Below are 26,344 nucleotides of genomic sequence, written 5' to 3' on the forward strand. Positions count from 1 at the left end.
CTGGGTGTTTCCGGGGGTGATTACTTCCCACGGCCCCCCCGGTGGCCCCGGGCCGCTGATTGGCTGTTGTCGGCCCTGTGCGCAGCGGCCGGTGGGAGGATGAGAGTTTGGATCAGTGTGACTGAAACATGGACAGGGGAACGGACGTTTAGCGTCTCAGTCATGGATTTCTCTCAGACATTCTGGTTCTATTGTTTGTTTCTTCCTCCGTTGTCCGGACGGTTCGACCGGTCCAGCCCGCTGCTCTCGGACGCACTAAAGTTCGCCTCCGGATCCGTGCTGTTCAACGCTTCCGCGGGTCCAGGTTGGAGCTACAACATTGACCGGGACTTGACACCCGCTTCTGTTCGTCGCTTCGTTCACATCCAGAAACGGACCGGGATCGTTTTTCTTTCGGCAGAAACAGTTTGCACGTCCCGGAGGAGAAACTCAGTTCCAGTTTATGTTCAAGTCCGATCACAGACTGATCCACATGAGTTTATGCTGCTGCGTCTCCGGCTGGTTCTCCACAGCCAGGTCTGTGTGATCCGACCCGGGGGGCACTCCGGTAACCCGGTGGTGAGTGTTCACATGAGGCTGCGGTGCAGGTCCCCCGCCGAGTTGCGGAGCAAAGTTCAGGATCACCTGCCGCATTTCCTGCGCAGAAACAAACATTTTGAGATTTCCTGCGCAGTTAAAGGACGAAAGAAAAGTCCCTCTGATGGTTTGATTCCTGTTTGTGCTCTGGATGCGGTGTGCGCGCTGCTGGACACGCGCAGCCTCCATGCACCCACCCTGGTGCACCTCGAGCTCCGCCAGGCTCCACCTGTCGTCACTCAGGCGTTTCCTGAGCGCATCAGACGTGCAGCAGTGAACTCGGGTCCTCAGTTCCAGCTGCCAAACTACCAGGTGTCAGTACCAGAGAATGAGCCAGCAGGGACACGTGTCATCACGCTGAAAGCCCTGGATGGAGACCCCGGAGACGCAGGCAGGGTGGAGTACTACATGGAAGCTCTGTTTGATAGCAGGTCCAACGATTACTTCCAGATCGATCTGCAGACCGGTGGCGTCTCCACCCTCCGGCCGCTTGACCGGGAGGTCAAGGACACACATGTCTTCAGGGTTATCGCCACAGACAACGGTGAGCCAAAGTTGTCGTCCATGGCCTACCTGACCATCACTGTCAGCGACACCAACGACCACACGCCGGTGTTCGAGCAGACGGAGTACAGGGTCAGCCTCAGGGAGAACGTCGAGGCGGGTTTCGAGGTGCTGACTATTAGAGCAACAGATGGAGATGCACCCTCCAATGCCAACATGGTCTACAGGATTGTTAATGAACAGAACTCTGCCGCTTTCAGGATCAACTCCAGGACTGGTCTGGTCCAGATCATGAAACGGCCTGACAGGGAGAACATACCTCAGTACCGGCTGATTGTGGAGGCCAGCGATCAAGGCAGAGATCCAGGACCTCGTAGCTCCACCGCCACCGTGTTCATCAGTGTGGAGGATGAGAATGACAACTTCCCACAGTTCATCCAGAAACGTTACGTCATCCAGGTGTTGGAAAGCATGGCGGTGAACACCAGAGTGATCCAGGTCGAGGCCACTGACCTGGATGAAGGCGACAATGGCAAAATCCACTACACCATCATCAGTGGTAACGTCAGGGGCCAGTTCTACATCCACTCACTGACTGGCATCATCGACCTCGTTAGCCCTCTGGACTACGAAACTGTCAGGGAGTACAACCTGTGGATTAAGGCTCAGGATGGTGGCCGACCTCCACTCATTAATGGCACCGGGCTCGTGGTCATCCAAGTGGTGGACGTGAACGATAACGCCCCTATGTTTGTCAGCACCCCATTTCAGGCCACAGTCCTGGAGAGTGCTGTTGTTGGTCACTCTGTGATCCACATCCAGGCCATTGACACAGACTCCGGTAACAACTGTCAGCTTGAGTATCAGCTGATAGATGTAGTGCCGGGTTTCCCTTTCACCATCAACAACAGCACCGGGTGGGTGATGGTCAGTGCCGAGCTCGACCGGGAGGCCACTGAGTTTTACACATTTGGCGTGGAAGCAGTGGATCATGGAGTTCCTGCCATGTCATCCTCAGCCTCCGTTACTGTGACCATCCTCGATGTGAATGATAATGTCCCCACATTTACTCAGAGCCTGTACAACGTGAAGATCAACGAGGACACTGCTGTAGGAACCAGCGTGCTGCTGCTGTCTGCCATCGACCGTGACGCCAACAGCATTGTCACTTACCAGATCTCCACTGGAAACACCCGGAACAGGTTCTCCATCACCAGCCTGAGCACCGGTGGTTTGATCACCCTGGCGCTGCCCCTTGACTACAAGCAGGATCGGCAGTATGTCCTGACAGTGACCGCGTCGGACGGCATGCGGCAGGACATGGCACAGGTTTATGTCAACGTCACAGATGCCAACACCCACCGGCCCGTGTTTCAGAGCACCAATTACCAAGTGACACTGAGTGAGGACCGGCCCATTGGATCCACTGTGGTGGTAATCAGCGCCACAGATGAAGACACTGGAGAAAATGCACGGATCAGTTACGCCATGGAGGATAATGTGCCGCAGTTCAAAATCCACCCTGAGACAGGTGCCATCACCACACAGACTGACATTGACTACGAGGGCCAGGCCTCCTACACCCTCGCTATCATCGCTAATGACCACGGCGTTCCACAGAAATCAGACACCACTTATGTCGAGATCATTGTTTTGGATGCCAACGATAACGCTCCACAGTTCCTCCAAGACCTCTACCAGGGCTCTGTGTTTGAAGATGCCCCTATCTATACCAGCGTCCTGCAGATCTCTGCCTCTGACCGAGACTCTGGTGCCAACGGCAGAGTCAGCTACACCTTCCATGGTGGTGATGATGGAGATGGAGACTTCATCGTTGAACCATACTCTGGCATCATCAGGACAGCCAGAAAACTGGACCGAGAGAACGTGGCTGTGTACCGTCTGCGAGCGGTCGCTGTGGACAAAGGTGTACCACCATTTAGAACAACGGTGGAGATCCAGGTGTCCCTCCAGGACATCAACGACAACGCTCCTGTGTTTACCAAAGATGAGATGGATGTCTATGTGATGGAGAACAGTCCTGTGGGCTCCGTTGTGGCTCGGATCGCTGCTGTAGATCCCGATGAAGGATCAAACGCTCAGATCCTGTTTCAGATCATGGAGGGGAACGTTCCTGAAGTCTTCCAGTTGGATATGTTTAACGGGGATCTGGTCGCTCTTGCTGACTTGGATTATGAGTTGAAATCGAAGTACACCATCACTGTCCAGGCCACATCCGCTCCGTTAGTGAGCAGGGCAGTTGTCCACATCCACCTGCTGGATGTCAACGACAACATGCCTGTCCTGCAGGACTTTGATATTGTTTTCAACAACTACGTCACCAACCAGTCCGACACCTTCCCTGCTGGAGTGATTGGGTTGGTGCCGGCTCGAGACCCGGATGTGACAGATAAACTGACGTTTAGTTTTTTGGAGGGAAACGAACTGAACCTGTTGATCCTGAACCACGCCAGCGGGGAACTCCAGATCAGCAGGGACCTGAAAAACAACAGACCTCTGGAGGCCTCTATGAAGATCCAAGTGAGCGGTAAGGAACCTCCAAAACCTCACAAACACCTCAGATCAGTTGAGTCCACCTTTATTTCTGAGATTAGAGACAGTTGTTTTAGCAGGTCAGCTCAGCAGCAGAGGGGAACTAAAAACCAGGACTGTGGTTCAGTGTTAAACCTTAAACCTCTGCTGCATCACAGCAGCTACAGCAAACACAATGAACAGGATCAGAGTGAGCACTAATTTATAGTGTGAACAGTGTTAGAAACAAGTGATTCTTTATCAAGTGATTGATCCAATTGATTAAATCGTTGTTTATTTTATAAAATGTCTTAAAATCCTTGTTCTGTTCAACCGTCAGTCCAAAGATCAAAAAGGTTGAGTTTACTGGTAGAAAACAGAAACTATGACAAACCGGAGAAACAGACACCAGATTTATTTGTTGTTTCAATCATTTGATTGATTTATTGATTAATACTTAAACACATGGTACCTACATAACAAACATCCATAGAATATTTTCTTTAAGCTTTTACAGGTTGAGTGTTTCTCTCCACAGAAACATAAAACCTGTTGTTGTTCTTTCTAAACCACCCGGGAGGAAATATACGAACCACTCAGATAAAACAGTCAAACCACTTTGCAGAGTTTAATGGACCCAGTCCATCACAGGTGAAAGTCCTGCGGTCGAAGTCCAGTAAAAGCACAAGTGTTAGTGAGAAAATGTAAAGTTGAGGTGACGACTCCAGAGGAAAAACTAGAGACAGTCACATTTCACTTGTCAGGAAACTATTTATAATAAGACTCTAAGTGTCTAAACTGTTTTGAATACTAAGTACTTTCACTCGTAGTACTTTCAGTACATTTTACCCTCAGTACTTTGTGTAACTGTGGTTTTACACTGAACCACCAGACTCTGATGAAACTTTATTTAAACCTCTGAGGGTGACGGCCTGAATCTGTCCAGTTGCATAAAAACCCTCAGCGGAGGGTCCAACATGGACGTGGGACTGTGGTCGGGGGCTTCGGGTGTGTGTGTGTGTGTGTGTGTGTGGGGGGGGGTCTTAGGCATTCTCTCAGCATGTGTCGCCGTGGCAACAAGGAGCAGCTCCATATTTGGGACATGTTAAAGAAAAGGAGAAGAGGGGGATCGTGGGTGGGGGGGCAGCGAAACTCAGATTAGTGAGGGGGGGTCAGTGTGTTCATCTTTTGTCCCGATGCAGATCAGAGCGGACCCACACTGATCTGTTTGTGTGTCACAAACCAGCACAGAGCAGCCCAACTCTCCAGCACTAACATGCTGAGGGTCAGAGCAGCAAACCAGTGAACCAGTGAACCTGTTACTGGGAGAACTGGTGACTGGGTGAATCAGTGACGACACCAAAAACCTCAGATTTAACTTGAACTAATCTCTTTAACCTGGTCTGAACCACCTGACTCTGAACTAACTTTAACCATGTTAACCCTGCTTTTTGCTCTGTCTTTGTCCCACTCTGCAAAAGAATGGTGTCTGGTTTCCTGTCAGTGTTCTGGCCCAGAAGGTCTCGGTCTGGCCTTGTTCTGGTTCTGATCTCATTCATGCACTTAGAGTGACGGTTGCTGTGGGAGACGAGGACGACGTGTTGAGCCGAAAGCTGCAGAGCTGAAGAGAGGCAGATAAAACCTCGAAACTCGGACTCCTTTAGTCCAGGACACAAAGAGGGGCCAGTTCAGTCCCTCAGAGTCTGACTGAAGATTCAGAACCTAAACATAAGGTCTCTAAGAGACGTTATATAATCCTTTAAGACATTTTATGTGGATTCCAAAATGAAACACTCGAACATACAGGAACCAGTTATTAGAATCTGAATCTTAGAACTTCAGAGATTCTTATTCCAGTTAGTTTTAATCAAAGTTATTTCTCAGAGCTTCAGCGTCAAGGCACAGACGCACGTCCTGGTGCGTGTGAATCTCGTGCCAGACTGAAGAAATGTAGCTTCCTGTCGTGAGCTCTCAGGTGAATCTCAGGTTTCAGGTAAATGTGTAATGACAGATCAGCGGGCAGTGTTGTGTTGGCGGAACAGAAGGAGAAAGTGTGAAGTTTTGTTCTGCAGTAACACAGAGTTCGATTCCTGCAGCTGCTGATTCACACTAATAACACAGATTCGGTTTCTAATCCTCCGACTGCAGCTGCTGCTTTGTTTCCAGTGTGTGTGTGTGTGTGTGTGTGTGTGTGTGTGTGTGTGTGTGTGTGTGTGTGTGTGTGTGTGTGTGTGTGTGAGGACTGTTCTGCACCGTGACGACAGACTGTCTGGTTTGAGGGTTCAGATGTCCAGGTCTGGGGCGACTGACTTTATGTCCACGAGCGTCCTCACAAAGATAGCTGCACAGACGTATGTGTAGACGTGCACAGATTTGCCTTCAACACTTGTGAGTTTCTGTGTTTTGGGCCTTAAACAGACGAAGTGTTGAAAGATGTTTCAGCACAAAGCAGCAGAGCAGCAGCCTGTTATTGTTCACAGGAAGTGAATTCCCTCCTGACCCAATATTTTCCTGTTAATATTTGACAGCAGCTCCACTCCTCTGTGGTCTGACTGAAACCAGCGTCGCACGTTGTTAAGCAGCTAGAACATCATTGTCTGTTCCCACTAATCATTAGTCCAAGAAGCTCCTGCATTTGTTCACCAGAACCAAACAACAACAGTCTCAGTGACACTTTCAGGAAGAACCTGCTGTTGGTAGAACCTTCAGCAGCCGACACTGGACTTTTGTTTTTAATGTGAATCACAAACTTGATTCTCAAACTGTCAGTCGATGCGTTTGGGAATCGAAGCGATCAGGTCTGTGTTGTCTGTGGCTCGGTCTGTTATCAAAACATTATTTTAACCAGTTGTGTCAGTGTGTGTTGATATGATGTGGACCGACAGTGTAACAGAGTGGAAAGCTTCGCTCTATTGTCGAGTCATTACGGACGTGTGTGTGTGTGGGGGGGTCAGGCTCTAACAAAGACTCTATAATCACACAGACGTCCTCCGGTCTGCTCCGACGCTTCGTGCTGTTGTTAAAGGACCAGTCTGCTTTTTTATGAATTGCATCTAATTTTAACACCAAGAGGTTTCAGCGGGTTCAAGGTTCAACTTTATTGTTTGGCATGTTCTCTGAGAACCACACACACTATTCTAAACTAATAAACTAAGGATGGGATCAAATACATAAAAACGTTTGTGAATATTCAAAACCAAAGACCTGTGTTCAGATCCGTTCTGTGATACGACGACACACTGCAGGTTTTTATTATCGTGTCAACAGTCCATCGGTCGTACGTGGTGTCAGGCTTTTTCTCTGACGACACCTTCAAATGTTTAGTCTGAAAACTGGATGAAATACCACAAGTGAAGGCTGATCTCATAGATCCCACCTCATGTCGTTCCTCTTGTCAGGTTTTTGTGTCTGTACCACGTGTGAGATCTGATGGTCCCGTTGTGGTTTCCTGTGGCTGAGCTGTTGCCTGTTTTATTACGAGTCTTTACACGGTCAGGTCTCACTGGTTTTTAGACAAGAAGCTACGTTTTATATTGAGTGACCGGGTGAATCGGTGGCTTGGTAACTCAATCCCATTCTGTTTATGTTGGTCATGTCCTTTTTCTCTTTGTGGCAGGAGATGGAGCAGGATGAGCTGTAGTTCATCGATTTTATCATTGATTTGTCCAATTTGTATGTTAATAAAATGATCCTAGCTCTGGTCCTGTAGCGTCGCTCTCAGAATAAACTGGATGAACTTGTGAGAGCGGGTTAATCTTTGCTGAATCACTGTCCGTCCTCTGGAGGACGCCCTCAGCTCCTCACACTCATGTTTTCCTGTCTGTCCTCAGACGGCGTCCACCAGGTGACGGCGGCCTGTTTGCTGCGTGTTGTCATCATCACCGACGACATGTTGGCCAACAGCGTCACCGTGCGGTTGGACAACATGTCTCAGCGGCACTTCCTGTCTCCTCTGCTGTCTCAGTTTGTGGACGCCGTGGCTGCTGTCCTCTCCACCCACCGAGACCAGGTCTTCATCTTCAACATCCAGAACGACTCCCACGTTGAGGGAAAGGTCCTGAACGTGACTCTGGCAGTCATGCGTCTGTCTGAGGGCCATGATGATCTGTCAGGCAGTTTCTTGTCGTCTGAGACCCTACAGGAGGAGATCTACCTGAACAGGTCTCTGCTGGCGATGCTCTCCAGTCAGCAGGTGCTGCCGTTTGACGATAACGTCTGTCTGCGTGAGCCCTGTGAGAACTACATGAAGTGCGTGTCGGTGCTGAGCTTCCACAGCTCGTCGGCGTTCACGGCGTCCGACTCACTACTGTTCAGGTCGATTCAGCCGGTGGGGGGCCTGAGGTGTCGCTGCCCGCCGGGTTTCACCGGAGAAAGCTGTGAGGCAGAGATCGACCTGTGCTACTCGTCACCATGTCTGAACGGAGGGACGTGCCACAGCACAGAAGGAGGATTCAGCTGCCAGTGTCCTCTCGCCTATACTGGTCAGTCCCTGTTTACTACACTGGCTGCCCAGACACCAGCCAGTTCAGTTCAGTTGTTCTGATTTTATAAACCAAAGAATTCACCATTTCACCTGGAGACTGTGTGTTAGTGTCCTCACAACTCTGCCGATCAGTGAAACAAGGTTGTGTTTACAGTAAATTCATGGAAGGTTAAGAAATAGCTCATCTCCACTGTCATATCTCCTGTGATGACTTCAGTCTAATGTGTAAGAGTCCAGTCCTCAATAACCAGACGACATGATGGGTCCTCATGTCGAGGTAACTCTGGGTTGCTGTAGATGTCTGATCTGCTGTCTCTGTCCAGGTGAGCGCTGCCAGGTGGACTCTGGGTCTGGACACTGTGTCTCAGGTGTGTGTAAAAACGGAGGCAGGTGTGTCAACCTGCAGGTGGGCGGCTTCGTGTGTCGGTGTCCTGACGGAGAGTTTCAGACGGCGTACTGCGAAGAGACGAGTCGGAGCTTCCCGAGGCGATCCTTCGTCACCTACAGAGGGCTGAGGCAGAGATTCCACTTCCACCTGTCCCTCAGGTGAGACAGTCCACAACACCCGTCCCTCAGGTGAGACAGTCCACAACACCTGTCCCTCAGGTGAGACAGTCCACAACACCTGTCCCTCAGGTGAGACAGTCCACTTCCTTCATCAACCAATCATCTCAGCTCTAAATGAGCTGTGGGAGGAGATTAATAAAGTCTGATCCTCCTTCAGTTCACACAATGATCTGATCTCAGGTCAGTTTCACCTCAGAGCAGACAACAGGAAGTGTCCGCTCTGTCCTGATTTCCTGTCTGAGAACTGTCTGACCTCTGACCTCTGTGTGAACCCGGTGAGGGTTTGCAGACTACGCCTCCTTTCATCTCTTTCCCACATTCTTCCTCTTCCTGATCTCGACAGTTTCCTGCTTTTTAAAAGTCTCTTTACCGTAATAACTGAGATTTATGGGCAGACGTCTCTCAAATATCGGAAGGTTTTTACAATAAACAGGATTCTTTATTAAATAATCAAGACCAATGGATATTTATTAATGTATTATTTATATTAGTAATCAATGATTAACAACATAAATCAATTATTATATGAATCAGTAAAACAGCAGCTTGTTTGTCTGTGTATCTACTGATCTGTGTTTAATTACCCCAGTGTTATTTGTGCTGTGTGGCTGTTTCAGCTTTGTGACCAGAGACAGGGACGCTCTGCTGCTGTATAACGGACGCTTCAACCACAAACACGACTTCATCGCTCTGGAGATCGTTAATGAACAGATCCAGTTCACCTTCTCTGCAGGTACCAGCTCTTCATCAGCCTCGTGAAACTCACCTGAAGGACTTTCTTTCTGTCCCAGCACAGCTCTGCTCTCATGATTCATCTTTTCCTGCTTTGATATTTCAGCAAGGACCGTTTCATCAGGTTGAAACAAGTGATTTACAACAAATCTGTCCAGTTTCAACAGTTTGATGAATCTGGCCAAGGTTGTTAGGTCACCAGTCAGTCTACGTCACTGTGGCCAAGCTGTGGGTAGTGACAGAAAGAAGATCTCTCTGATACATGTGGCCAAACTGGGCTTCCTCTGTAGGACCTTAGAGATAAGGTGTGGAGTTTGGGATCCTCATGGGAAACTTCCATTAGAGGTTTTCTGGGAACACCATGGGATCCCCCGGTATGAGCTGGAAAATGCTGCTCAGGGACGTGTGGGCTGAATTCCTGATCTTGCTTTTGCTGTGACCCAGATCGGTGCTGTATCATTGAATGGATGGACTGTGACCAGCCCTGAGAGGCAAACATGAGGAGATTACAGGAATGATGTGTGGAGCCTGTTAGTCATTAACCAGCTGCTTGTCCCTCTGTGCCCTGCAGGAGGAAACACCACCACAGTGGAGACGTTTGTGGAGGGTGGAGTCAGTGATGGAGAGTGGCACCGAGTCCACCTACACTACTACAACAAGGTCAGTACCCACACATGCAGTTTCAATCTACTGTCAGTACAGACTCCGAGGGTCTGTCTCCTCATGAACATTAACCAGGCGTGAGAAGAATAAGTGAAGCAGGAAGAATCTTTGAACCTGAACCCAGAGAGGTTTGACCGAGGTACATTTCTAGTCCTGTAGCCAGAGAAAAGGTCTTGGATCTGACCTCCCCAGAGTGACTGCAAAATGAGGAGGTAATGACAAAGACCCAAGAAATAGGACGAAGACTGTAAAAATAGTAAAAATGGTGCAGACTGAGCAACAAGACCAAACTAAGACTAAACTACAAAGTCACAGAAAAAGCAGAGACCTTTACAAATACACATTAGAGGGTAGAAATGGCAGCAGCCGTGTGGACTGTAGTCATTCTGGGTCTGTTTCAGTCCGGGGCGTTATTGTTAGTAGGAGGGCCAGCTGCCTTTTCTTTATGTGCCTGTTGTCCCATAATTTGTCTGTGTCCTTCTGGTTAAATCACCACCTGAGTTTAGCTTCGTGGTGAGCACACGTGAAAAGACAGCAATTAGAGGAAAAGTAGTTTTCCCGGGAGTCTGGGTGATTTTGGTGAGAATTTCCAGGAAATGCCAGGATGGAAATTCCACGTGCTCGACCTTTGTCTTTTCATTGACCTGTCATTAGCTGGAGCATCTGTCGGGGAGTTTTGTCCTTCACACACAGGAAGAGGAAATCACAGAGCTGCTGCTGCTGCTGCTGCTGTGGATGAAGTGAAGGTCTCATCACTGAAACCCAGTGCATTGTGGGAAACACCTGCTGACCTGACCTGACCCAGAAACAGGAAAACACTGATACTGAAACATTTAGAGAACAAACATCGGCACAAACCAACAGAACAGAACACACATTTCTGGTCAAAGGTCAACATTTCTTTTGTTTCAGGACTGTTGACCCTTAAATATCTACGGAGCAGATTCATCTGTTGGAGCTAACTAACTAACAAAACTGTCCATGAAGGCAGGACAATAAACTGGTTGACTGTGTAGTACACGCTGTACACAGTCAGAACACAGTCAGAACACAGTCAGAACACAGTCAGAACACAGTCAGAACACAGTCAGAACACAGTCTGGATTTGGACACAGACTGTGATTTTTTTTTTTTTCCCCAAAATGCTTTGCCCTCTGACCCGGTCTCCTGCTCTGTCTCCAGGTGAGCGTCGGGCGTCTCGGTGTGTCTCTCGGCCCATCAGGCGAGAAGATGGCGGTGGTCGCCGTGGACGACTGTGACGTGGAGGTGGCGACGGGATTTAGCAGCCTGCTCAGGAACTATTCATGTGGGGCTCAGAGAGGACAGACCGGACTGAAGAAGTGAGAGGGAGAGTCTTTACTTCCTGCTTCCTTAGCTCCTTCTCCCTTCCTTACTTCCTTCTTTATATCCTTTGTTTTTTACTTTCATAGTTTTTTTCCTTCTCTTCGTCCTTATTACCTTTATGTTCTTCCATCCTTATCAAACAATTAAAATGAAGATCAATATATAAACAAGTTTAACAGTCAGATTTAAAACAATCGACCTCTGCTGGTGGTTTAGATGGGTGGGAGGCCGGTGAGGGATCACGTTCTTGTTGTGGATTGATGCCCTCTGCTGGTTGCTGCGGTGCAGATGTGGGATGGGGGTTATCTTCTGTCAAAGTGTTGAACATGTGTCCTCTAGGTCTATGGATCTGACCGGACCTCTGCTGCTCGGAGGTGTTCCCGACCTGCCGGAGGATTTCCCAGTCAGGAGCCAAGACTTTGAGGGCTGCATCAGAGACCTGAACATCGATGGACAGCAAGTGGACATGGCCCGGTTCATCGCCAACAATGGCACCCACGCAGGTATGAATAAACAAATCTCCTCAAGGTTCCAAACTTGAGAAGCAAGAAGGAACCTGAGGCTAAAACCAGTTTACCTATGACCTTCCTGTCCGACCCTTTGTCTCAGGCTGCCTGGTGAAGCAGGACTTCTGCAGCAGGACGTCGTGCCTGAACGGAGGGGTCTGTGTGAACAGGTGGAATTCTTACAGCTGTCGGTGTCCTCTCGGTTTTGGAGGGAAAACCTGTGAACAAGGTGAGCTTTAGCGTTCGGGTGTGATCGTCCTCTCACTGATTGGGTTCAGAATTCACCTGCCGAGCCTTCAGCTCACTCACATGACCCTCATCCTGTTTGGTCTTAACGGCAACATGTCTACAGTCGTGTCGAACCCTCTGAAGTTTAACGGCGAGGCGGTGATGTGGTGGGCGGAGCCACAGGTAACCATCAGTGTGCCGTGGTATCTGGGTCTGATGTTCAGGACGAGGCACAGAGCTGGAACGTTACTGCAGGTCGAAGCTGGACCATCATCCAGGATTCAACTGCTGGTGAGGAGACAACGAACTGAACCTCATGTTTTCAGAACGTCACACCTTTTTTTTTTTTCTGCACGTCTCATGGTTCATAACCTCCTCTGTCTCTGGGTCCAGCTCAGCAGCAGTCACCTGCGTCTCCAGGTGTTTCTGGGAGTGAAGCGTGTGGCCCTGCTCGACTTCCATCAGACTCGAGTCGATGACGGAGAGTGGCATCACGTCCTGATGGAGCTGAAAAGCAGCAAAGATGGAAAAGACATCAAATACATGGCTGAGGTGTCTCTGGACTACAGTTTGTTCCAGGTATGAACATTCTTAAACTGGATTTATAGGTGGTCTTTGTGTGTTTGCATGAGCACGTTTGCCAAATTAAACCAGACAACTTGTAGCGGTTTGTTGTTGGGCAGTCGGAGTCTGGATGTGGACGTCCAAACCAAGCTGTTACTCCTGTTAGTGAGGAAACCTCCTCATGAAGATGTCAGCTCAGGATGTTATTAAAGCTTTTTCACTCTTTCCTGTCCTTCAGCGGTCAGTGGAGATCGGTAACGAGCTGCCGGGTCTCAGACTGAAGAGTCTGTTTGTTGGAGGACTGAAGAAGAAGAATGGCTCTGTGGTGAACGGGTGGAGAGGCTGCATCCAGGTGAGATGCGCAGTAACTATTCTGCACGAGAAGCTGAACGCCATCAACAGTATGGACTGTAAATGACTTCCTGCCACGATGTAAAACTGAAGCCAAAATATTATGCATCTTGTTTTTGTGTGTAGCAGAGACCAGAGGTGGAGCCACAGTATCAGGCCACCAATCAGATCTATCAGTCATCTACATCCACCTGATTTATAGCCGATTAAAAAAATTGAAAAATCAATTAAACATATTAAACACAAATCAGTGTGATAATATTGACCTAAAATCCGTTGTCAGGGTGTGAGGATGGGCGAGACGAAGCTGGCCAACGCCGACCTGCGGGGCGGTCAGAGGCTCGGGGTGGAGGACGGGTGTGACGTGGTCGACTCCTGCAGCTCCGCGGTCTGTCCGCCACACAGCCACTGCAAAGACGTTTGGGCAGGTCATACCTGCACCTGTCAGCCAGGTGATTATTACCAGCCTGATTGCTGATGAACATATTGATTAAGTGATTAGTTAATTTGTGTTGTGCTTCCTTTATTTCCCAGGTTTCTTTGGGAGGGACTGTGTGGATGTTTGTCTCCTGAACCCCTGTCAGCACAACTCCACCTGCATCCACCAGCCCACCTCCCCCTGCGGGTACCGCTGTCACTGTGGAGACGGTTACCATGGAGACTACTGTCAGCACAGGTTGGTTAGTTTGTCACCATGGAGACTGAATAGGTATACAGTTGCCACGGAGACTGTCGTCAGTAGGCAGTAGACCTGCTGGTGTAGATACGTCTGTGCTCTGAACCGCACCATGACACAGGATGCATCATCAATAACACTATTGATCACTGATCACTGGTGTTTTCAGATCCAGTGTGCCGTGTGCTCGGGGCTGGTGGGGGGGTCCAGTCTGTGGTCCCTGTGACTGTGATGTTTCTAAAGGATTCAACAGAGACTGTAACAAAACTACAGGCGAGTGCAGCTGTAAGGTAAAAATACAACAGGTACTTAGATTGAACAGTGGTCTGTTCCTGCTGATCATCTTCCAAATCATGATTTATGTTCGCAGAGGAGACCTGACAGGGGACAGAGGAGACCAAAAGTCATGATCTGTCCACCTGTGTGCCTACAGTCTGCTCCTCTGGCCTGGTCTGCTTTTTGAAGTTCTAGATTGTTTTTTCACACAGACTTTGTGGTTTCAGGAGAATTATTTCCGCCCTGATGGCAGTGACTCCTGCCTCCCCTGTGACTGTTTCCAGCTGGGTTCTCTGTCTCGTATCTGTGATTCTCAGACCGGTCAGTGTCTCTGCAAGACAGGTGTGGTTGGACGTCAGTGCAACACCTGTGACAACCCGTACGCTGAAGTCACATCGCGAGGCTGTGTGGGTATGAAGAGTTTAATTATCAGCACTGTAATGTACAGTGAGTATATAAGAAGGTTTACTGAGGACTGAATAAACTTTGACACCTCCCTGGATGTTTCAGTTGTATATGACGTTTGTCCGAGGGCATTTGAAACCGGACTCTGGTGGCCGAGGACTCGGTTCAGTCAGCCTGCAGCGGTGCGCTGTCCCCGAGGCTCCGCAGGTGAAAACACATTACTCACAATAAACATACTTCATTACCCTGCCAATAAAAGCATTACATTCATACTGACCAATCAGGAACTCTGTAACCTCTTTGGACCCACCCCCTCAACAGGTACAGCTGTCCGTCACTGTGATGAGCAGCTTGGTTGGCTCCGCCCTGACCTATTTAACTGCACCTTACTCAGCTTCAGACAGCTCCACAGCCAGGTACTACACTGTACTACACCTCCACAGCCAGGTACTACACTGTACTACACCTCCACAGCCAGATACTACACTGTACTACACCTCCACAGCCAAGTACCACACTGTACTACACCCCCATAGCCAGGTACCACACTGTACTACACCTCCACAGCCAGGTACTACACTGTACTACACCTCCACAGCCAGATACTACACTGTACTACACCTCCACAGCCAGGTACTACACTGTACTACACCTCCACAGCCAGGTACTACACTGTACTACACCTCCACAGCCAGGTACTACACTGTACTACACCTCCACAGCCAGATACGACACTGTACTACACCTCCACAGCCAGATACTACACTGTACTACACCTCCACAGCCAGGTACTACACTGACTCTTGTGATCTCTGAACTTTGACCTCTCAGGAGGAGGAGTTTCAAAGAAACGTGTCACGATTGGATGGTGAAAGGTCAAGGAGTATCGCTGTGAAGCTGCAGGAGGCGACCAATCAGACGGCAGCTCGTTATGGCAGCGACCAGCAGGTGGCGTTCAGTCTGCTGAGTCTGCTGCTGCAGTACGAGAGCCAGCAACAGGGCTTCAACATGTCTGCCATGCAGGACCGACACTTCCACCAGGTCACATACAGATAATAAAACATTTAGGTTAAAATAATCATAGTACTTTGTTTTTTTAAAGTCTATTTTTAGATTTAAAATCATTAAACACAGTAGTAACATGTGTACTTATGTATTTTTTTAATTAATTTTACCTCAAAGAATGTTTCTGTCAAAAAAGACTACTATATATTGCGCACTAGTTTGTACTCAAACCTGATAATAACTCATGTGTCCTGTAGAATATAATTCAGACCAGCAGTGCCCTGTTGGACCTGAATGATGACCTGCCCCAGGTTCAAAGGTCAGAGGGTGGAGCTTCACACCTGCTGAGGAGCTTTGAGCTTTATGCCGAAAATCTCGCCAGGAACGTGAGGAAGACCTACCTGAAGCCCTTCATCACCCTCACTCCAAACATCAGTGAGTCTGAACAGAATAATAACAACATCTGTGCAGTAAGTTATATTTACTTGAGGAATAAGATTACTAGTTGTGTTCCTGCCTGTGTCCACATCTGGGTACTCTGGTACACGTGTGATACATTATGAACGCACAGAGTTTAGCTGTGCCATCACCTCAAAACATCTACTGGAGCTCACTGTGATAGGTCTACCTCTGCCTTGACTAAAAGACTTTTATTGTGGTGCATGCAGGAAGTGTGTGTCTGAGGGTCTTAATGTTCATTAATCAGTTCATGTCCATTCATACTGTCCTCTATGTCTGTCTTCAGTTTTCTCAGTGGACCTTCTGGATAGCAGCAGGACGAAGCCCCGCCTCTCTGAGATCCAGGCTGGACTTCCTGATGACCTCCAGGCTGCCGTAGATTTCCCAGTATTCCATTCACATGATGATGGTAAAACTGCTACAGGTGTCACAAACAGAAAACGCCATATTTCATAACCAGTCAAACCAAAACCCTTCCTTCTGATCTGCAGTCACCATGGAGACACCAGGTGATCCACCTGGTGATGTCAGTCAGACTGCGTCGCCTCGAGCTGCGTCGTCAAAATCAAAACGCCATACTGAGACACCGAGCTCGCCGCTGGTTATTGTGTTGATTGTCTATAGAACTCTGGGAGATCTGCTGCCACTGAGCTTTGAACACCACAGTCTGAGGTACAGCTCCGACAAACACAACAACAATAATGCCATAAATAATAAACCATCCAACCACCAACAAACAGTCATTGTTCATTGTGACCTCATTTCTCTGTGTCTCTGGAACAGACCAAACTGTCGATCAGTCATCAACACACCTGTTGTTACTACGGTCGTGTACAATGAAGGTGATTCTTGGCCACTCCCCCTGGATCAGCCCATCACCCTGCAGTTCCGCCTGTTTGAGAGAGAAGGTCGAGTGAGGCCACGATGTGTTGTCTGGACTGATTCAGCATGGTAAGGTGCACTTAGCTATAGATTCCCCCAGTCTTTATGCTAAGCTAGGCTAACAGTTTCCCCCTGCTCCCAGTCTTTTAGGCTAACTGTCCCCCCCCCCAGTCTTTAAGCTAAGCTAGGCTAACGGTCCCCCCCAGTCTTTATGCTAAGCTAGGCTAACAGTTTCCCCTGTTCCCAGTCTTTTAGGCTAACTGTCCCCCCCCCAGTCTTTATGCTAAGCTAGGCTAATAGTTTCCCCCTGCTCCCAGTCTTTTAGGCTAACTGTTCCCCCCCAGTCTTTATGCTAAGCTAGGCTAATAGTTTCCCCCTGCTCCCAGTCTTTTAGGCTAACTGTTCCCCCCCAGTCTTTATGCTAAGCTAGGCTAACAGTTCACAGCTAGGTGCTTTCTTTGTTTTTTCAGGGTGAATGGTTCCAGCAGCTGGTCTTCCACAGGCTGTTATCTCATCAGCAGAAATCTGACTCATGTCACCTGTCGCTGTGTTCAGGCGTCCACCGTTGCCGTGGTGATGGACATCTCTAGGAGAGAGGTAACTAGCCCACCTGAGACGGACACAGCCACAGATGCGTTCTGTGGCAAATTCATTCATTCGCTGCTCTTTATAAAATATACGTCAATAGTGAGCAGTAAATTCAGGTTTTAGGGTTTAAATGATAAATTAAGTGTCACATTTTCTGTTTAAATGTCAGAACCTGAAACTATCTTTGTTTTGCAGATCATGATTTGTCACTGTGATGCATGTTTTCATCAAAAACACACATTTATTATAAATCTAATCAAAGTGAGCCATCGGAAAATGAACCAGTTTGAAGTGCAAATAATGTTTAACCTGTGTGATTTTTATTTTCAGCACGTGGATGTTCTTCCCCTGAAGCTCGCCACCTTCACCTCCCTCTCCTCCTCACTCATCTTCCTCCTTGCCACCTTCATCCTTCTCATCATCCTCACGAACCTGCGCTCCAACCTGCGCAGCATCCACCTGAACCAGGTGACCTCCGTCTTCCTGTCGCAGCTCGTCTTCCTGCTCTTCATTGACCACACGGAGAACCAGTCACTGTGCACGCTGGCGGCCATCTTGTTGCATTACTGCTGCATGTGTTCGTTCTGCTGGATGTTGGTGGAGGAGCTGCATGTCTACCGCGTGATGACTGAGATCCGCGACATCGACCGCCGTCACATGACCTTCTACTACACCATTGGCTGGGGCCTCCCGGCTGTCATCACAGGTGTCGAACCATCCCAGACAATTGGAAAATATCATATCGCAGCTTTTATATCTGGGAAACTCACCTTCCAAAAATGTTTCTACTTTCAGAAAACTTCACAGTTCAGAGACTAACTCCACTCATTCATTGTAGTAACTCGTGGTTCTCCTGCAGGTCTCTCCGTGGGCCTGGATCCTGGTGGTTTTGGAAGCTCAGAGTTCTGTTGGTTGTCTGTTCAGGACTCTGTGATGTGGAGCATCGTAGGACCTTTCACTGCTATCCTCATGGTCTGTCTGTGTCTCTGTCTGTGTCTGTAACTGCATGACTGAGGTACAGACCGACTGTAACTGTCCATATGTCTGGAATTGTCTGGGATGATCTGTGAATGTCTGTATGAGACATGAATGATTTGTGTCGTTTGAAGGATACAGCTCTGATCTGTGATTGGCTGCCTCTCTGTCTCCCTCAGGTTACCATGGTGATGTTTGTCCTGGCAGTTAAACAGTCCAGAGGACGGAGACAGAGACAGATGAGCCGTGACACGACTGAGCTCAGGTCAGTTTGACTTTTATATTCCATCTGTTTGTTCTTAGCACAGCACTGAACTAGGACTCCTTGTCTCCTTGTCTCCTTATCTCCTTGTCTCCTTGTCTCCTCTCCTTATTTCCTCGTTTGCTCCTGCAGCTCCTCTCTGAGGTCGGCCATCTTGTTGCTGTTGCTCCTCAGCGCCTCCTGGCTGTCTGGTGTGATGGCGATCAACACTGATGTCATTTCTTTCCACTACCTGTTCTGCATCTTCACCTGCCTGCAGGTAAACAGTCCCAGCCCACAGACACGTGTCTGCACATGCTCAGTAAAGTATTGATCATTACTCAGAAACTGATCAATCAGTCAAATCTGTCGCTTCCTCAGCAACAGGTTGCTCTTTACGCTTGTGCAGATTTCTTCATACACGAACACGTTTCTGTTTTTTGGAAAATCTCATGTTTCAGATTCCTGCAAATCCTGGGAATTTCCCCCCAGGGATCAATAAAGTTTGATGATCAGTCTGTATTTTGTTGGATCCATCTGATTCTGAAAAGGAACTAAAGTTATCAGATAAATGTAGAGCATCTTCAGCTCAGTCCTGTGTCCTTTAAAAGCAGAAATTGTTTCTAAATGAAACCTCAGTGTTTCCAGCTCTGACCTCTGACCTTTCCTTTGTGTCCTGCAGGGTGTCGGCTTCTTCTTCTTCTACTGTGTCTTGAACAGGGAGCTGAGGATAAAGCTGAAGGAGGTTTTCATCAGGAAGAAGACCAGCAGTGAGCCAGGGAACACCCACACCACCCTCCTGACTGTAAGGGATGGTTTTCTAAGTCAGATCCATCGAGACACAAGCTGAAAGAATTTTTGACAGACTGTTATCAATACTGCAGCTGGTAAAAAGTGATTATTGATCAATTGATTATTCATGTTTGTCTGTCTTCTCTCTGCAGGGCTCTTTGAACAGGGAGCAGTTGTTCTCTGGAGATGAAAGTCTGTATCGAACCACCATTGGAGAGTCGACGGCCTCTCTGCACAGCAGCAGGTAAACGGATCCTCACCTGTGTACAGAACTGCCCCTCATACACCTGACCCAGCTCATACACCTGACCCAGCTCATACACCTGACCCAGCTCACACACCTGACCCAGCTCACACACCTGACCCAGCTCACACACCTGACCCAGCTCACACACCTGACCCAGCTCACACACCTGACGCACCTGACAGACCTGAAGAACATGACACACCTCATTGATCTGTTATGGACATTTATTTTAGTGTTTGTGTTTATTTATTTATTTGTTTAGAATTGATGATGGACTGAAAAGCCCCGCCTCCTCTGGTTCTGTCAGGAAGTGTTTCCATGGTAACAACAGCTCCTCCATCTTAACCCGGAAGCAGTTCACAAGAAAAGGTTATTAGACATTATAACACACTTCACACCATCATGCAATTCTCAGACTGAACAGCAGGGGCACAGACTAACTCTGCAATATTTTTAAACCAGTTCATCAGTGAGTTGAGAAAATAATTGAAAAATGACAAATCTCCACTTTTAAGAAATGAACCATTAAACTCTGAGTTTGTCCTGATCCACATCTGATCCTGACAGAAGCGTCTGTGTGTTTCAGACTCGGACAGCTCTGACAGCAGCTCTGACGCTTCGTTCCACTCGTCTGACAGCGAGGACGAACGCCGGAAACACAAACATCTGCAGAACAGTCAGAGAGGAGGACAGAAGAACCACAGCAGGCTTCAGGGTAACAGAACCAGAACATAACTCATGAGCACTAACAGACTCTGTACGTCATCAGCAGGTCAGCTTCAGTTTGGTCATTTACCTACTTCTGTCTGAAGGAAGGAAGTCAGTCTAAAAAGCTGATGGATGATCTGAAAGAAGGAAAATGATGAAAACACCAGCGTGGTTCCTACATTAGTAGGATAAAGCGTTGTCTATTTTCTGCTATTAAAGTGAAATAAATGATTTAATGACATATTTTGAAGGAACAGTAGCTGCATATGTAATATTGAGTTAACACTAGCACATTCCAGCCGGTTCTCACTGATGAAATTTAACAAATATCACGACAGGTGGTACATTTACCTGTCTGTTTACATCTGTAACTCCTCCCCTCTCCTGTCAAAGTTCAAACTCTGTCCAATCACGTGACGTCTTACTGGCTGGTGGACCCTCCAGGCGGTGAGAGGGGGGGAGGAGGTGGATGTGAGGAGAAGGAGCTCTGTATAGAGACCAGAGTCAGCAACCAATCAGCTGCTGAGAGTGGAGCTCCGCCCAGCTCACCTGATAGCACTCAGCAGCCAATGAGACCACGAGGTGGGGAACCATGTGACCTGCTGACCAATCAGGTTGCTGTTTCTCTGGCTGTAACTGATGTGTTTGTTTTTAGGAATTTTAAAGAACAGGACTCCCCCTGCCCCCCGCCGCTCCCCTCCGCCCCCAGCAGTGAAGTACTCACTCAGTGAAGCCCCGCCCCTCTCATCACTGACCACTCACAGCCTTCAACAGGTTGCCAGGGGAAATGGGGTCGTCGTTAAAGTCATCCCACCACTGTCACCACGGCAACAGTCCAACCGACTAACCATGGTGACCAGGGCGATGCTGACGACATCAATGGAAGTGAAACACGACTCGGAGTCTGAGTGAGTTCCCGTTTCAGCATCAAAATCTGTAGATGTAGTTTTACACTTTATTTTGAAGTCTCATTGTTACTCTGACTTCCTGTTGGTTTCTAGTTGCAGTGATGAAACTTCCATCTGAAGACTCTCTTCACTCCAGAGATGAAGCAGAAGCTGCAGAGACCTTCAGGACCCAGAGGAGAAGAAGAAGAACATCAGGGCAGCTGTTGACTGTCAGGTCTGAGGCTGAGGTCACTTCCTGGAAACCTTCTTGTGGCTGTGACCTGATTTTAAACTCGCAGATGAGGTGGGCCAGAAACCCCTGGTGCACCACGTTACCAAACCTGTGGTGAAAGACGAGGAGCTCTAGTTTGGGTCTGGGTGACGAAACTGGCCCACAGCTGCAGCGAGCGATGCTAAACCTGGTCCTGAACCAGCTCATAAGGTCTGCTGCTACCAAGGTGTGCCGAGGCTCAGCCGGTCATAGCCGAGCCGAGGCTCTGCCAACGCTTAGCTGCAGTTGGCAGACTGAGCTGTAAACCTGACAACATGCTGAGACCAGAAACTGCATCAGAATCCGTCTGACATGTCTTCATGTGACCCAACAGAAAACTGCAGAAACTCTTCAGTCTTTGGTTCTGGTCCACATGGTTATTAAAGTCCCGTCAGTCCACAGAGGCCCCTGTTCTTTTCATAAAAATCATATCTTAGATTAGACTCAGCACCATGAATACTTGTACTTAAGTACAGTTCTGAGGTACTCGTACTTCAGTATTTCCATCTTGTGCTGCTTTTTACTGCATTCCTACATTTCAGAAGGAACTTGTATTTTTTACTGCACTATTTCTGCCTGACAGCTGGAGTTGATCTGATTGGTCAAAGACAACTCTTGAAATGTGATGAGTTTTTATAGGTAGATGTATATTATAATTCTGCACACACACACACACACACGCACACGCACACACACACACACACACACACTGGTCTTTTCAATTACAGTAACTGATCCAACCAGTTCGGGTCTACTGGGATTTCAGTGGTGCCATTAAATTCCATGTAGGAGGTCATGGTTAAAACCTCTCAGCAGGAACCTCTCAGTCGGACGTGGGCAATTTGCACTGTCATATATTTAATATTTTCATCTTAATTTGTGCCCAAAGTCCTGAAATCCAGAAAACAGAGTCTTTTGAAGGGTTCGTTCTCCATCATGAATACTGTATTTTTAAGTAGTACATTTTGCTGATTAAATGCACTGTGGTACTGTGATAGTACAGATGTACTATCGTCAGCTGGTCAGGGGAATATTCGGTGTCTAAACATCAGGGAAACATTTATAAAACATGTATTTTAAAAATGAACAGGGTGATCTGTCCAAGTGCGAGTGGATTTTATGTTATTGTAGATGTTTTATTTTTATACCTGTGTGCAGCAGAGAGGCCCAAGCTCTAACAGATTTTATTTAAAGCTGCTTTAATGACATTTGACTCTTTTATTCACAGCTTGTGAGTTTGGTGGAGTTTCAGGGAGAAGAATGAAGAATAGATGTGTTATACTGTAAATTTCATAAAGGTGTGCTTAAAACGTGATTTTTTGTAGCAGGGATTTTAGTTGTTGGTTTAACTCAAATATAATTAAAAGTAACATTCAAATGTCCAGTTTGTGTTTAGTTTTAATGTTTATGATACTTTCCCAAACTTCAGTTTTGTCTCCCAGTACTCTACCATGTAAGTACCAGTATTTAGAAAAAGACTTGGTATCATTTATTTCCCCTCCCGTTCCCCATTGTCTTGTTTTCTTTCACTACCTACACTGTAAGTACTCGAGGAAGTACTCAGCATTTTTGGTACTTGATGTTGTAAATCACAGGCAGATTAAACTCATTTTAATAAGTAACATAATGTCTGTCCCCATGAATTGTTTATTCATGTAATTTACAGTCTTATTTATTTAAGTCCCTGAAATACAAAGTTGTTGCCTACTCATGTCCTTCCTTTATATTTGTCTGTATTTACCTGCAAATGATTTTGAGACCAAATATTTACACCATGAACTTTATTATTATTAAAAACAACTACGGTGTTTCACCTTAATTCAAACAAAACTGATTGATTGATTCATTCTCAGTGTTTCCACTTTAATAGTAGGAGTCCATGATGCGTCTCATGCTCATGAACCTCATGTTGCCCATGTTCATGAAGCTCCTGTACTCTCCAGGCCTCATGTACATCATCCGGCCTCTGTAGTGGGGCTGCTCGTACATCAGCCAGTGTCCGTCCATCACGTGGCAGGACATGCAGCTGGACATGCGGTAACGATCCATGATGTTGTCGCAGTCGTCCATCAGATCGTACATCTGGCCTCCGAAGTGCTCCCTCTCATAGATCCTCATCCTGTACGACCCGCGGTACTGCAACACATCAATAATCAATAACCAGTGAACTGACATTAGGACACTTGAACTGGCCTCTGTGGTGTGTTCAGGTACAAATAAGGACAAATGATCTAATGGTCCTTATTTGTACTACTGGCCAAATGTATGTGGATACACTTAATGTCAGTCATGAATAGTTACCAGGTTCTGTTATTGGTCCTTTTACATCTTTGGTTTGCTTAAACCTGTTCTTAAGGTAAACTTGCTATTTTATTTCTAGACACACCTTCTCATTGATTTCTAGTGTACAAATGGATCTTGTTTTGTGAGAACTTTGTCCCACTGTCATTATTAGGAATCAGTTAAGGCGTCCCTCAGGGTTCTACTCTTGGTCCTCTGTATTTCAGGAATTACTTTAATGCTGATGGGTTTGTTTTATTTACTAAAACCCACCCAATCTATTAAAAACTCCTTAATGTGTTAATACTGTGGTGTAATAGGTTGTGTGGTTACCATGGGGATCATGCGGCAGGACCTGATGCAGTCGTTCATTCCCATCATGCTCATGTGGTCGGCGTACTCGCCCCTCCTCAGGAAGTACTGGTTGCCCATGAAGTTGGTGCGGTCGTAGACCATGAAGCAGCCTCGCTCCACCCTGCAGGAGTGACACCTGCTCAGGTAGGACGACATGTCGGCGCAGTCGCTGCTGCACTCATAGGAGCGGCCCTGGAAGTTCCTGTCCTCGTAGAAGATGACCTGACAGGGGAGAGGTTTGAACAGAGAGGTCAGGTTGTTACTGACTGATGGAGGACATGTGAGATCAATATTCTGAATTATAGATCTTTTTGTTAAAATGATAAAACAAATCCTCACAACTGCTCTTTAGTCGATTTGAGTCATACTTTATAAAACTCAGCTCTGGAATTTTCTGCACTAACTGGAAGCCTGAAGATTTACACGTCTGAGCAGCTAAACATCTGATCATAACGAGCTCAGACACGATTCTCATGGCTCGAGCAGAAAAATGTAAATATGAAGAAATGCATCATTTTAAAATGATTATGTCAAACAGCAAAAGAGTCAATGCCCATTGATAAGGTTTAGTTTGTGAGGCCTTTATGAAAAGAGATTTATGATAAACTGGAAATAACAAAACTTAAAAGCTGCATATTTTTAGGTGAAGCTGAAGTCTGAAGGTTAAACTGCTGTGTCTGTGGACTCCTCACCCTGCTGGACGTCATGTTGCCGGTCGCTGATGTTGCTCTGGTTGTCCACAGTGTTGTCCTCTGTATGTGTGCGTGTTACCTGTGGAGCAGCTGCTGCTCTTTATAGCACCTGAGCTGCTGAAGCCTTTTGTCCAAACAGCCTGAGCCAGCAACGCGTCATGAAAGAGACGCTCAGCGTTCGGCATTTCTCTTAGAAAGTCCAGACAAAGCCCACAGGCAGCAGCGCGTGTCTCCTTCAGGCCTGTGTTCAGGGCGAGCACCACCAGTTCTGGAACAACAGCCTGAAGACAATGACACAGAGTTTAAACAGTTGATTCATTACAACATTGAAGGTTCAATGGAAAAGGATAAACTGTCCCAGTGTGGATGTTTCTCACAATCCAAAATAAATTCTTCAGATGTTTCTGTTGCTGTTTTAGATCAGTCGAAGCAAAATCACAGGAAGAAAAAAAAAATCAATTAATTTCTTTATTTTACTTGTTTGAAGAAAATGTTTTATTGTGAAACATGTTGAACTAAAAGTTATTTTATTGAAGATAAAACATCCCAGTGATGATTATTATTGAGCTCTCACATCAATATTCATGATAAAAACTTCAAAACAAGAAGAAACCAAAGAATCATGATAAGTTCTAATAAATAACTGATCATTGTGTCTTTAACAATAAAAACAAAACATATGAATAATGTACAAAAATAAACAAATGAAAATGTTTTATACAGAGAACGTGAAGTGAACAAAGATCTTTAATTGGCACAGATTTGTAAATGACTCTGTTATGATACTGGAGTAACATGAAAAACACAGAATATATTAATGAAATATGTAAAATATCGTGGGAACAATATATCAGCTCTCTATATGCACAGTCTGTGTGTATTTTCTGAAGATACATTTCAACAACATAGTGTTTCAACAGCCAGAGCTGAATCTGATATTTGAGGAATAATTGATTTTCAGATGAAATGTTTCATCCTCACAGGTTTAGACTGAGACTGAGAAAACAGATCAAATCAATGAACGTTAAAGTAAAAACTGGATGTCTCACTTATTATTTTACTGGTTTAAATCAAAACTGCAGTATTTTACTGAGAATTGTTTCCCCGGTAAAATAAAAAGCATCTGTCCGAGGAAGAGAAAGTAAAATAATATTATTTTAAATCCAAGGTCAAATCAAACTATAAAACTCTGATTATTTTTGGTTTATAAAAATCTGATCCCTCAGAGTCAGAACCATCATAGAAAGTCTTATTGTTTGTTTTTGTTCATATCTCAAACATGGTCTTTTATTCATGTTTATTGCATTTCATTTATATTTTTATGTTTTTGAGCGATATCAGTTTCTTTCCTTGGTTCTTCCTGCAGGTGTTTTGCTGCTGAAGTCCTTTAAACAGATGTTTCTGTGCCAGATGTTCAGATCTGATGAAACTAAAACAAAAACAGTTTCTTAACCTTCAGTTCTGTTATTTTGCTAAATCAGGGCCTGCGCAGGAAGTGGAGGGCAGCAGTGATGTCACAGAGGAGGGTGGGGTCTGAGTCGTTATGGTGATGTGAC

The 26,344-nt window shown here is 46.7% G+C and overlaps 2 protein-coding genes across 2 annotated transcripts; one reads left to right on the forward strand and one right to left on the reverse strand.

Moving 5' to 3' along the window:
* Positions 1–162: 162 nt before the first annotated feature.
* LOC113132764 (cadherin EGF LAG seven-pass G-type receptor 1-like) lies at positions 163–23,153 on the forward strand. Its single transcript, XM_026311100.1, has 34 exons — positions 163–3,628; positions 7,443–8,093; positions 8,419–8,641; positions 9,280–9,395; positions 9,966–10,054; positions 11,240–11,397; positions 11,741–11,904; positions 12,011–12,136; positions 12,260–12,426; positions 12,529–12,714; positions 12,938–13,051; positions 13,334–13,502; positions 13,585–13,726; positions 13,896–14,016; positions 14,230–14,413; positions 14,513–14,614; positions 14,729–14,823; positions 15,239–15,448; positions 15,670–15,847; positions 16,158–16,280; positions 16,363–16,543; positions 16,655–16,822; positions 17,224–17,350; positions 17,672–18,047; positions 18,201–18,313; positions 18,496–18,581; positions 18,711–18,837; positions 19,240–19,362; positions 19,502–19,593; positions 19,859–19,965; positions 20,183–20,311; positions 20,698–20,886; positions 20,960–21,212; positions 21,306–23,153. Exons 1-34 carry the CDS (start codon positions 163–165, stop codon positions 21,328–21,330), a joined length of 8,880 nt encoding a protein of 2,959 aa, XP_026166885.1. The 3' UTR covers positions 21,331–23,153.
* A 172-nt stretch (positions 23,154–23,325) lies between these two features.
* LOC113132768 (gamma-crystallin M2-like) lies at positions 23,326–25,374 on the reverse strand. The gene is made up of 4 exons (XM_026311107.1): positions 25,363–25,374; positions 24,868–25,069; positions 24,076–24,362; positions 23,326–23,598 (listed from the first exon to the last, which is right to left on the reverse strand). The coding sequence occupies exons 1-4, from the start codon at positions 25,372–25,374 to the stop codon at positions 23,326–23,328; spliced, it is 774 nt and encodes a 257-aa protein (XP_026166892.1).
* Between the last annotated feature and the right edge of the window lie 970 nt (positions 25,375–26,344).

Source organism: Mastacembelus armatus, chromosome 6, assembly GCF_900324485.2.
Source record: "Mastacembelus armatus chromosome 6, fMasArm1.2, whole genome shotgun sequence".
NCBI lineage: Eukaryota > Metazoa > Chordata > Actinopteri > Synbranchiformes > Mastacembelidae > Mastacembelus > Mastacembelus armatus.

Excerpts from the sequence above, each read along its gene's own strand:
- LOC113132764 (XM_026311100.1), top strand. The coding sequence starts at position 163 with ATGGATTTCTCTCAGACATTCTGGTTCTATTGTTTGTTTCTTCCTCCG. Across the intron at positions 13,727-13,895 it reads GGAGACTACTGTCAGCACAG|ATCCAGTGTGCCGTGTGCTC; the intron begins GTTGGTTAGTTT and ends TGGTGTTTTCAG. Across the intron at positions 17,351-17,671 it reads TGGACATCTCTAGGAGAGAG|CACGTGGATGTTCTTCCCCT; the intron begins GTAACTAGCCCA and ends TTTTATTTTCAG.
- LOC113132768 (XM_026311107.1), bottom strand. Across the intron at positions 24,363-24,867 it reads GAGCAGCAGCTGCTCCACAG|TCAGTAACAACCTGACCTCT; the intron begins GTAACACGCACA and ends GTCCTCCATCAG. Across the intron at positions 23,599-24,075 it reads CCTGCCGCATGATCCCCATG|TACCGCGGGTCGTACAGGAT; the intron begins GTAACCACACAA and ends GATGTGTTGCAG.